The following is a 13,594-nucleotide window of genomic DNA, read 5'->3' as shown; positions in this document are numbered from 1 at the left end:
TGATTTGAAGTTTTTAATCACCTAGCTCTATTGTATGCAACCAGCCCCCGCCATGAATTCTGCAGAGCTCCATTAGAATCTGCCGCTTCAGACAGCTGTCTGGCTCGCTTGCCCACACCTGGCCCATCTGTAGTCCCAGTTAACTGACTGGCAGTCCCAGGCAGATCAAAGAAATGGGGACGGGGAGCGCTGTCAGTCAGCCCACTGTTGCAGACTCCTGCAGGCTTCCCCTGACAGCTGCTTGTCACGCCTCTGATCTTCTGTCTGCCTGCTGGCTGGCAGGGGGGGGCCACAAGTTTTGGGTAGTGGGTGGCAAGACGGTAGCTTGTTTGGAAAGTTGTTTAGGGACTTTTAGGCTACATCCACCACTAGGTTTTAGTTTTAAAATGCAGACGAGCGTTTTGGGTCCGTTTCAGACTGAATCTCCGTCCATACCACCACGCCTGAAAATGCATATCACATGAACATTCACGTACACTGGGCATGCGCGTGCCAGTGTAAACAGGAAGCAGTGCTGGACACGGGAATTGATGTAAAGCGCTCGAATAATAGCTTCCCTCCTGCACATGTAGGCAGTAGTAGCAGCATTATAAAATACAGAATTTAAAGGTACTATATGTAACTTTCAGAAAATCCTTATTATCAATGACACCGGTGGCTGTTAAGTGAACTACAGTTCGGTATCCTGTTGCTTGTGTACGTGCTCGCACTCCGTGAGCGCGCACGATCATCCTGGGCATCGGCCAAAACAGTGACGAGACATTACATTACAATCATATATCACCGTTACTATCTGTAATGTCCAATCTCTGTGATATCAAATAGTTCGCCATTTGCAAATGACTTCATCAGCTAACGTTACGAAGCAAAACCTTCTATAGGCAACCGAGAAAGTCGGGGAAGATCTCAGTTTTTAAGTTACATTACAATCTGTTCACACATTGGCAATACAAAGTGATTAACACATGTAAATTGCACAATGATTGCAAGGATAGACAACAAGGTCAGCAATGCTTGTAACTCGTTATCCATGTTGAAATTAACTAGGGATGCACCGATACCGATACCGATACCAGTATCGGGTATCGGGTCCGATACTGTGCTCATGTACTCGTACTCGCAAAACGGCTCCGATACAACGACACCGATACCACTTTACAGTGGTGCAGCCAACCCCACTGGGCTGGGATCCCACCACAGCCGGCGCGCAACGGCCCTCACTCCTTTCATTGCGCCAATGGGGGTTTTGCTTGCACCCTCTGACTCGCGCGTGCGTTAGACTCCTTGGTCTGTGTTTGAAGACGGGTCGGGTGGGTTGCCGACTAGAACCGGTGGCGGCGCACCGCCTCGTATGCAGGACTCCCCAGCCTGCTGTGTGTCGCTCACACGCTCCAGCTGGCTGTTAACGAGGGTCTTTTGGCACAGAGTACCCAAATGTAAGTACTTGTACTCGGTCTGAAAAAAGTGGTATCGGTGCATCCTTAAAATCAACCGCTGGTGGTCGATGCTGATGTCGTTCGGGTTTACATGATGGGGTGTGACGAATAAGGGACGAATCAGGGACCCAATCAAGGAGCGAACGTGTGTGTCTGCGTCATCATTTTCAAAGGTCTCCGTTTCTCTTCGTCTACGCTAAAACACATCCCGGAGTTTTAAAACTAAAACGGGGTCAGCGGCGTTTCCAAAGCTCTCTGTTTTAGGGGCTCCAAAACATCGCGAGGCATAAACGTAGCAAAAGTTATGTGTTTTAAAATGCATTAGTATTACAGTGGATGTAGCCGTAGGGGATGTTTGTTTCAAAATCACACGCTGTGTACCACTTGTACAAGGTCACAACACCTCGTGGACCTTTAGACAGACTGGCTTTAGATTATCCTTAAGTAAAATATTTGTGCACTACAAATAGATAGAAAAAGCCCTTTGTCTTTGTCCAACTGTGTCTCGTGTTAATGACTCTAAATTAGCATCAGTCAGAGGGACACGGATGAGATCATTAGAGGGACCTGCCAAAGGCATGCTGGGAAAAGGAACCCCCTAATCAGGTTTTACTCTCTGACTAAACACACATGCCGGGATAATCCACAAGATTGATTCAATGTTTGTATAATAAAGATGCGTCATGAATCATGATGTAAAACATTGAGGGTAGCAGGAGGAGAGAGGAAGAAGACCGCCTTTATTTCCTTCCAGAAGTAGTTTGGGAATATATTGCTATTGACCAATGAGTAATTGGTTTGTAATGAACACACAGGAGGGCAGAGCGAGAGTGGGAGAGTTAAAGAGGAAACACAGTAGATGAATAATTACCTTCATAATTACATCCAGGCCTCGGGCAAATGAAGAGTGGACCTAAGAGGTAGCTCATGAGATTTGTTTCTCTGCCCGTCACAGGACCGGACCATGCACCGAGTGGTCCCCAGCGAGCCTTGTCCCGAACTCAACTGTGCAGAATCGGAGCAGATCACCTTGAATGACAGATGCTGCAAAGTCTGCAGAGGTACGGAGGAAACGGCATCCTATACGACATCACTACTGTGCCATGGAACATTCATTTTCTATGCTTGGACGTGATTATTTTGAGTTGTTATTTTCACATTTTATTTTTATTTATGGCAAAAACTGAAGTCAATGGCTGCCTGTAAAGTATCAATCTCAAAACAGCAATAATACAAAGATTTGTCAAATTTATCTCCAGTATCTCTGAATTATTTTTGTTTTTCCCTTAAGATTGTCAATCATTCAAACTTTATTTGTGTAGCACCTTTCATACAGTTTAATGCAGCTCAATAAGACAGATCAAGTGTGAACCGTGAAAACAACAAAAAATATAAAAACAATTTAACAATGTGATAATTTGAGACCAACGTACGCGAGACAATGAAATTATTAAAATGTAATAAAATTAAATTAAAAGCTATAATAAGAGTAATAGTAGTAAAACAGTGTGAAGTAAAAACTAGATTAATAAAAATAACAATAAAATATGTTATTAATAAAATAATAATAAAATATATTACAATTATACAATTTAGATACAATAAAATAGGTAATTAATAGAATAACAATAAAATATAATACAATTATACAAATGAAATACAATAAAATAAGTGATTAATAAAATAACAATAAAATTATACAAATTAAATACAATAAAATAGGTGATTATTAAAATAACAATATAATACAATTATGCAAATGAAATACAATAAGACAGGTAATTCATAAAATAACAATAAAATATAATAAAATTGTACAAATTAAATACAATAAAATTTGTGATTAATAAAATAACATAAAATATAATAAAATTATACAAATTAAATATAATACATTAAATTAAATACAATAAAATAGGTGATTAAAAAAATAACAATATAATAAATTATACAAATGAAATACAATAAAATAAGTGATTTATAAAATAACAATAAAATATAATAAAATTATCCAAATTAAATACAATCAAATTTGTGATTAATAAAATAACAATATAATACATTATGCAAATGAAATACAATAAAATAAGTGATTAATAAAATAACAATAAAATATAATAAAATTATACAAATTAAATACAATCAAATTTGTGATTAATAAAATAACATAAAATATAATACAATTATACAAATGAAATATAATACAATTAAATTAAATACAATTAAATAAGTGATTAATAAAATAACTATAAAATATTATCCAATTATACAAATTAAATACAATAAAATAGGTGATTAATAAGATACAGATTATGAAGTTCGATGCAACAGAGAGCAAATTAGTGTAATTTTTTCCTAGTAAGCCTCGTAAAGAAGCCACAGTATGGACACTCAGAGAAAAGGTTGTGATACTATGACATAACCTTTCCACTGGCCCCGCATGCCTCCATCACTCCTCGCCTCCTCTCTCCTCTGGGTCTCAACCTTTTCCTCTCTGTGCCTCCTGCAGGTCACGACTTCTGCTCGGAGGGCCACGGCTGCGTGGAGCACTCCGACTGTGTGAACCTGGAGGCGGGAGACTGCTGTGTTTGTAAGGATGGCTTCCGCCCGCTGCGAGACGACAACGCCTACTGTGAAGGTACGCCGTGGCTTTGAATAACAAACCGTGACTTTTAGCCGAAGTTTATTTGCCCTCCGAGAGCGGATACGTGGTTGTTTTCTGTGATTGTTGTCTTGGCTGCTGCATCAAAGGGGTCATGAGAGTAACATGTTCTTTGCTGTTTGGGAGGACACGGGATATTTATTATTTCAGAGTTATTTTTACACAGAAGAATTAACAGTTGTCATGGCACTCTGACTTCTTGGTCTCAGCCTGGTTTGATTCAGTTTCATGAAATGAGCTCAAGGAGAACACGCATATCTTCGGCATGACAGCGGCAGGTACACGTGTCTCCAGCATCATTTTTAAAATCAATTCTCTTTGACTGTTTGGACTCAACCAAAACTAACAATGATCTGATCCTATTAGGAAGAATTACCATGTGAAGCCAAAGCCTGATATGACTTATTCATCTATTCCATAAAACTCCACTGCTGTGCAAAAAACTATTAAAACACTTCAATGAGCCACACAACCATAAACTATATGGCTGTATACAGTACAGTATATATATATACGTATATATATATACTGTACTGTATATAAGAAGTTGTTCACCGTTACGTCACCCATTGGTTTGTGGACTGATGTTTTAAAGCCTCGAGTTCGGCATTTTGTCCATCGCCATCTTGGTTTTTGTACGTCGCCATCTTGTTTTTTGTCCGTCGCCATCTTGGTTTCTGTCCGTCGCCATCTTGTTTTTTGTACGTCGCCATCTTGGTTTCTATCCGTCGCCATCTTGGTTTTTGTCCGTCGCCATCTTGGTTTCTGTCCATCGCCACCTTGGTTTCTGTCTGTCGCCATCTTGGTTTCTGTCTGTCGCCATCTTGGTTTTTGTCTGTCGCCATCTTGGTTTCTGTCCGTCGCCATCTTGTTTTTTGTACGTCGCCATCTTGGTTTCTGTCCGTCGCCATCTTGGTTTCTGTCCGTCGCCATCTTGGTTTCTGTCTGTCGCCATCTTGGTTTTTGTCTGTCGCCATCTTGGTTTCTGTCTGTCGCCATCTTGGTTTCTGTCTGTCGCCATCTTGGTTTTTGTCCGTCGCCATCTTGGTTTCTGTCCGTCGCCATCTTGGTTTTTGTCCGTCGCCATCTTGGTTTCTGTCCGCCGCCATCTTGGTTTCTGTCCGTCGCCATCTTGGTTTCTGTCCGTCGCCATCTTGGTTTCTGTCTGTCGCCATCTTGGTTTTTGTCCGTCGCCATCGTGGTTTTTGTCCGTCGTGGTACCGTGAGGTGGTCGGCTTGTTATCAACACGGTGTGTTAACGTGTCGGCGGATGCCTCTCTCATTCAGCAGCCTCGTTATGTCTGTATAACGTTACACTACGTTGACCCTCATCCCCTCAGCTACCGCTTTGTTCTTGCTCACCGCGGACGGACAGCAGCTCCACACATCCACACACGTCTCTCTGCTCGCAGAAGGAGGAAGGAGGCGGGGTCACGTGTCATCAACGCGTCATCAGTTACATTGTGTATGTGTTTCACCGTGTGGTCTTAATGCTGAATACGGATCATGATCCGGATCGCCACCAAAATCTAATGGATTGTTCCAAAAAGTTTCATTCAAATCCATCGAACTTTTGGAGTAATCCTGCTAACAGACAGACAAACTAACCAACGCCGTTGAAAACAAAACCTCCTTAGCTCCTTCAAGGCCTTTGGAGGTAATAACGTTGTGGAAAGTCGGATTGTGGGGGTCAGGAGAGTGAATATACATCGACCTTGAACTCTTTACATGTACAGTATGTGAGTTTATAATGTCTTTCTTTCCTTTAGACGTGCCCATACAACCACTAACAACACCTCGCCCTAACCTTAAAGGATAATACAAGTGTTACGTCTCTTTTATTCCCAGCGAGGTCATCTCCCAGTAAGCATAGTAGGAGATGTGACGGCTTATTTCACACCTTTCAGCAGAAAGTGTTTTCTGCTATTCATTCTGTAGTGATATGAAAGCAGCTTCCACAGACTTGCTTCAGGGCCGAAGGAGATAATCCTGCACAATAAATACAATAAATGTCTTTGTTCACATTTATGTCACATTACTCTCCGCTGACCTGACACCCCCGAAAGAATTCCCTCTAAAAACTTTACTTTCACTTTAGTGCCATGTGTTTTTGTTTGCTTTTGTTAGTGTGATTGAATTGTTAAAAAATGTAAATGCATAGACAGTGAATTGCAAAAATTATGTAGACGTTTGCTAAATACCCATGAAAACACTTTGTTGAATTCATGCTTTTATCGCATAATCCTTTTGTGATGGGAGACAGTAATCCCCTCATTATTTGTGTCCACAACACGCAGTAACTGCTTCTCAGAATGCTTTTTGAGACACTAATGTTTGTCTTCGCAGTCAGTTGATCAATTTGTGATATAAAAACATGCTCAAGGGGCTTTATGTGTGCATGCATTTAGTGTCACTCTGCTGGGGGAGTGATTATAGTCGTGTCATCTGTCATCGGTGAGGTCATTCATTACTGATTACACACTAAAGCCCCTGGACAAAAAAAACCCACTAATGCTGCATTCACACGAGATCAGGCGTCGTGCGTCAGTGTGGGAGAGTCACATTGACGGCCCATTAACAACAAGCGACTGCACGACAATTAATGCCTTTTGTTCGGTCATGGCTGGGTTGCACAGCTTTGTCGCCGGTTACATGATTGGCCGCCGCGGCGTGACGTCAGGTTGCGTTTCTGTTTTTAATCTCCTGCCGAAGGCTGCTGCGTTTTTTCCGTCACGCCCTGTAACTCCTGCAGCCGCAACCCAAACGAACTAGCCCCATTCAAAATGAACGGGATAACCTGCGTTATCGCTGGTGTGAATGCAGCCTAACACCCACAATCATCTGGGTTTTGTCTTTAGAGGGAAAGGTTACAACCAGCATTCATTCCCGGGACAAATTACTCTGCATTATCACGGGTATTTATGACACCGGGATGGACGCGGGATGGATGTTTTACCCCTTTTCCCGACGCTTTCTTTGTCATCTCAGCCACAAATTCCTCCCGTCTCCGTCCGAGCGGCGCTCCAACATTGTTCCAAATTAGTCTCCACCGAGTTGAAAGAGAGACGGAATAAGTTGCCGATAAAGAAAGACGTTTACCCGCATATACGCTAGGGCTGGGCGATATATCGATGTACACTCACAGGCCACTTTATTAGGTACACCTTGCTAGTACCGGGTGGTCTTCTGCTGCTGTAGCCCATCTGCTTCAAGGTTGGACATGTTGTGCGTTCAGAGATGGTATTCTGCATACCCTGGTTGTAACGAGTGGTTATTTGAGTTACTGTTTCCTTTCTATCATCTCCAACCACTCTGCCCATTCTCCTCTGACCTCTGACATCAACAAGGCATTTCCGTCCACACAACTGCCGCTCACTGGATATGTTCTCTTGTTGGGACCATTCTCTGTAAACCCTAGAGATGGTTGTGCGTGAAAATCCCAGTAGATCAGCAGTTTAATACTCAGACCAGCCCGTCTGGCACCAACAACCATGCCACGTTCAAAGTCACTTAAATCCCCTTTCTTCCCCATTCTGATGCTCGGTTTGAACTTCAGCAAGTCGTCTTCACCACGTCTAGATGACGTAATGCATTGAGTTGCTGCCATGTGATTGGCTGATTAGCTATTTGTGTTAACAAGCAATTGAACAGGTGTGCCTAATAAAGTGGCCGGTGAGTGTATATCGATATCGTGAAATCGTACAATGGCATAAGTGTTTTGTTTTATATTGATATTGAGATATTTGGTAAAGATTTTCTCCGTACCGCCTAGCCCTAATATACGCACTCACTTTGATGGAAAACAGCCTCAGATGTCTCCAACCATGTTGCACTTCAACGTAAAACAAAATGTGATTGGTTATATCAGCACTGCTCTCTTATAAAAACCGACAGTGTTTTACTCGATTGCCTTTTGAATGTCCCACATTACATGATTGAAAAACACGCTCTATATACCTCATTGAGCAGGTCATTTCATGTTGATGGTGAAAAACCTGCTCAGAGTTCAAACGTTCACGCACTAAATTGACGGTGCTTCAGCTGAATTCCTCTCCTCTCATCTTGACTGAATTCTACCAGATGCATCGTTAAAAAGTGATGACTTTATCATCTCCGACGCTATCCTGCAGTGAAATATGTAGTAAACATCATGTCATAACTGCTGTGCATCTCTGGTATTAATGAGCAAACATGGCATCAAAGTTACTCAGAATCTTCTGCGTATGACCTTGACAGCTGCCTTCTTGATCTTCTTTCTGCATTGTGTGTGTGTGTGTGCACTTTTAGAGCATCTGTTTGTGAGTGCATGCCTTGGCCTATTTTTTTTTTTTTTTAATCTGCAGTCCACACACTCCTTGTAATATATTTGCTGTCATCAAGATGAGGCTTAAGTGTCAATCGAGCAGCAGAGCGTTTGGTTAGCTGGTGCTAAATGAAAGAGTAGTATAGTTCACAGCTTCTGCAGATCTCACATGAATTTACAGATATGAGCGGTTGTCCATGCAGGTAATTAGACGGTCTCAGGGAATCTGCATAATTGAAGATACTATCTGTGTTAAATTAATGGGAAATTATGCTGTTGGTTGTAGGTTGTGATCAAATGCCGGCCCTCATTCACCATATCGGTGTTAAACAATGATCTCTCTGAAAACATGGGAAGTAATTAACATTTACTCAGACACGAGGCTAAAGTACAACTCTGAGGGACTCGGAGTTATTTCTATTTCACGCTAATTGAAACTTACTATATATAGTATACTCCACTGCATTCCAGATGTTGTTCAGGTGGCCTTTTTTATTACTGAATTACATTAATTTGACCGCTCTACTAATTACTTTGCAGAATAAGATGCCAACAGTTTATAAGTAGTTCAAATTAGCTCCACTTGAGAATGCTGCTTATATGTTAACATACATCGGTAACAATATTATAATCAGAAAATAGTCAATCAGGGGTCATCCTGCATGAGTGCTTTCGCTTTTGCATTTTGTCGATAATACTTAGTACAATTTTGAATGCAGGTATTTTAATTGTTTAATTGCAGTTTTGTTTTTTTACAATGCGGTGTTGTTGCTTTTACTTCAAAGCTGCACTAATCAATATTTTGTATATTTACAATGGACCAAATGGATTCAGAGCCTACAGGAGAGTGGATATCAGACTTTCATTTATCAGGCATTCACAAACACGACTTCAAATGAATGCTGATTTTGCTGCGTGTCTGCTGGATGTGTAAATAGGCAACTGTTTGCTGAAACATTCACTGTAATAAGTTAAAGGACCAGTGTGTAACAATGAGGGAGGATCTATTGGCAGAAATGGATTTTATAATATTAATAAGTTTCCTTTAATGTAAAAACACCTGAAAATATGAATCGTTGTGTTTTCGTTACCTTGGAATGAGCCGTTTATATCTACATATGGAGCGAGTCCTCTCTCCTTGTAGTCCGTCATGTTGCACCGCCATGGTTCTACAGTAGCCCAGAACGGCTTGGGCCGGAGTCAATATCATTACTCGCTCCCGCCGCTGCCGCCACTCTCTCTCTTGCTTCACTACTCACTTCCCGTGCACACACACACTCTAAGCACTGGCTCTGCTCTAACTGACCTTTGCTACTCTTACAACAACCCGCTCTGTTTCTCCGCCATGTTTCTACAGTAGCCCAGAACGGACAAACCAAACTCTGTTAACTTTTCCTGCTTAGGCCAGAGACAATAACGTTACTCGCTACCGTCGCTGCTGCTCTCTCTCTTGCTTCACCACTCACTTCCCACGTGTACACACATTCTACGCTCTCTACTTTTACAATAACTGGCCCTAGGGAGGGCCATTCGTATATTTACGTCAGCTAGTAATCCTACACACTTGGCACACGGGAGAAGTTGTAATCTGCAACCTCACCGCTAGATACCGCCAGATCCCACACACTGTTCCTTTAAAGGTAAATATCGTGCTCATTTTCAGGTTCATACTTGTATTTTGGGTTTCTATTTGAACATGTTTACATGCTTTAATTTTCAAATTACACATTATTTTTCTCATATTGTCTGTCTGAATATACCTGTATTCATGCTCTGTCAGAAACGCTCCGTTTTAGTGCGTTTCAATGGAATAGCAACGAAATTGCGTTGCTAGGAAACAGCTTGGGTCCATGTTTACTTCCTGTCAGCTGATGTCATTCACATACACTAAAACAGGAAATAAACTGGGACACATTGAGAATGTTTACGTTTAAAACTGTGAAATTGTCTAAATATTGTAGATTTGTGACATCACAAATGGACAGAAATCCTGACAGCTTGTTTCAAACGCAGAATTTCTGAGTAGGGGCTGTGTGTATGTATCTATGGATTGAGTGTTTTGATACTTTCTCAGTATTTATATAGCACTTGAACCTGCTTTATAATATAAAAGACATGAAAATCTCACTTTTTACAATATGGGACCTTTAATAAAGTGGTGATATGTCAGTGTTGTGTACACATCTTATTGCACTGCCCCAAGTGGCAATGCATGTTTAAACAGTTTGAATGCTTCGCCATCTCAGTGTTAGGCTATACTGTACTTTGACCCCTGTTTCCTGAGGGGGGGAGGGGGAGGAATAAAGAAGAGGTCATTCTTTTGAAAATGACTTTGACCATCCGTTTAATTCTAGTGTCAAAGAGAAAGAGAAAACATGACGACAAATATTTGACCCTTAATTCGTCTGGAGTCGAGGCTAGATTTCTGTTCCACTCACACATCAACGTTATTTTGCTCTGAAAACAAGCAGAAAATCGTTTTTTTGCAGCTCGGTTGCTTTTTGTTTCATCGTTACCACGTGTTTAAATGTCCAAGGACATTTGAAGCAGTTCATTGTTGTGGAAATAAGCAGAGAGCAAAGCCATTCCATTACCAGTGTGAAACTAAGTACAAGCAGACAGACTTGTGCCTCCAACATCAACACTGTTCATCTCAAGAGCAGCCCGACTCTCGCTATGAAATTGGATGGCAGTGTTTGTGGTGAGTGTTTGCATCAGAGACAGCACAGAGAAAACCTGAAATTGACTCAATTGCTGATGGAGTTCTCTTAAAAGCAATTGATTTCATGTGCGTCTCTGTGACTTACAATATGATTGTGTGTTTGGAAAATGAAAGAACTGTCTTGCCAAAACATCGAGCATCCTGCGGGTGGATGAGAGAATGTCTTTGTATAATAGGTACACTATTTTGCGGCTGCAAGGAGATGTACAAAAAGAAAGACGAGTGAAATTGGCTGCTTTAGATGAGTTTCAATACGGTGGTGCCCCACCAGATGAGATGAGAAGTCCAACTTAGAGGCAATTTTGTGTATTGAACACAGCAAAGAGATCATAAAGCAGAAAGACGGAGGCCCGCAGGAGCAGGTTTTTATGTAAACACACACGTTTTTTTGAGTCTAGTCAAACGTAAAGACAAACATCACAGAAAGCACAGACAGATACTAGCTCTTTAAAACACTCCTAGGTCAGAGATGGGCTCAAAATAGCCGATGAGATCACTTCTGTGTAAATTTTTCATAGAAGCAGCAGTAGGGAAAACTCAGGGGGATACTAGCCCTGCCTTTGTGTAAGTCTGTGTGTGTGTGTGTCTGTGTGTGTGTGTGTGTGTGTGTGTGTGTGTGTGTGTGTGTGTGCAGGTGGATGTGTGTGTTTGAGTTCTCCAACAGGAAAAAAAAAGAAAAAGAGCCCAGTTATTTTTCCATCCTCTCCTCCTGTCGGTGCAGTCGGGCTGAAGGCCTATTTTGCTACATGCATGCGTGTGTTTAGGACAGAATTAGACAGAGGGGCGAGCAGTGGAGAAGTGACAGACTGTGTGATTGTCTCTAAATTGAACAATCAGTATAGTTCAACGTGTTGAGATAATACCATTATTCATCTCAGCATTGTGGAGGACTGCAGACAGAGAGACATTTCCCATTGTTGTCTGGTTTTGAAATGCCCTACTTTAGAAAAGTCTCCGTCAGGATTGGTGAAAAAGAAAAAGGCTGCTCGGGTGTTTTGTGTTGCGTCCGTATGGGAGATGTGAAATACAAAATGATATCCTGTAAAAAATCGAGGAAATGGAAAGAGACAAAGTATGCAACAGGATTTTATTTTGATGCAAAGCGTATCCTAGATAGTGTTATTTTTACTGACTCACTTTATCAGGGACAGTGCACAATTCTTGAAGTATGATTTATATACACCACATTTACACAAATGCATAGATAATATAACAACATAAACATTAAAGGGTCCGTTCACCCAAATAAACATTTTCTCACTTACATAGGCAACCACCAGGTCTGAAAAGTGAAGCCAGTGCTGAAGTGCCTTAAACCTGCATTCTTTCTACCAGCCAGCAGGGGGCGACTCCTCTGGTTGCAACAAGAAGTCTGATTGTATAGAAGTCTATGAGAAAATGAGCCTACTTCTCTCTTGATTTATTACCTCAGTAAACATTGTAAACATGAGTTTATGATCTCAAATCACTAGTTTCAAGTCTTCTTCAATACAGCATGATGTTCATTTAGTAAATGATGGTCCCATTTAGAGTCAAATAGACCATAAAGCAGGGGATGCTTTAGGGCGGGGCTACCTTGTGATTGACAGGTTGCTACCACGGCGTTGTCCGGTCTGCGTGTTGTTCGTATTTTCGTTTTGGTACTTTAACCCTTTCACAGTGTGTTTTCACTTCATCAAAGTTTATATCAACATTTTGGTCCACTGAAAATGACAAAATGCCAAACTCGAGGCTTCAAAACGGCAGTCCACAAACCAATGGGTGACGTCACGGTGACTACGTGCACTTCTTATATACAGTACAGTATATATATATATATATATACTGTATATATATATACAGTATATATATATATATATATTTATGGTTGTGTGGCTCATTGAAATGTTTTTAATAGTTTTGTGGACAACAGTTGAGTTTTATGGAATAGATGAATAAATCATATCAGGCTTTGGCCTCTCGTGGTAATACTTCTTAGTAGGATCAGATCATTGTTAGTTTTGGTTGAGTCCAAACAGTCAAAGATAATTGATTTTTCAAAAAAAGAGTGAGGTTTTATCGCCTATAAGCCACTGCCGTGTGTGTGTGTGCATGCATGCGTGCGTGTGTGTGAGCATATCGTGTGTGAACATAGAGCGATCCGATTGCCGCTGCTGTCTTTTGAATGTCACAAGGTGGCAGCAGGCTAATTGGCTCTGACTGAAGAGCACGGCCTACTCCAAAACCCAATCACTGCCGGGATGAGCCTCGAGCCTCTGGTGTCCCCCCACATATACACACACATATACACACACAGGCAAACATGTACACACTCTGACTGGCCGTGTGTGTTTATACACACCTCACCTCTGTGACCTCGCTGAAATGTCACCCAAGACAGACAATCCCACCGTCATCCAGACAGTCCCCTCCAGAGTAAATAACAGTATCCGAGCACTGCTTAACCAACATCCTTCAAATGCCACACGGGA

At 41.3% G+C, this 13,594-nt stretch overlaps 1 protein-coding gene across 1 annotated transcript in view; it reads left to right on the top strand.

Moving 5' to 3' along the window:
* Positions 1–13,594, top strand: part of nell2a (neural EGFL like 2a) — a 98,197-nt gene that overhangs the window by 27,795 nt on the left and 56,808 nt on the right. The window contains exons 11-12 of the mRNA XM_037767356.1: positions 2,392–2,497; positions 3,946–4,074. Of these exons, the coding sequence (XP_037623284.1) occupies positions 2,392–2,497; positions 3,946–4,074 (235 nt within the window). The remainder of the gene's footprint in view (positions 1–2,391; positions 2,498–3,945; positions 4,075–13,594) is intronic.

Source organism: Sebastes umbrosus, chromosome 4, assembly GCF_015220745.1.
Source record: "Sebastes umbrosus isolate fSebUmb1 chromosome 4, fSebUmb1.pri, whole genome shotgun sequence".
Lineage (NCBI taxonomy): Eukaryota > Metazoa > Chordata > Actinopteri > Perciformes > Sebastidae > Sebastes > Sebastes umbrosus.
Note: the sequence above shows the minus strand (reverse complement) of the source record. Positions and strands in the feature narration are given on the sequence as shown.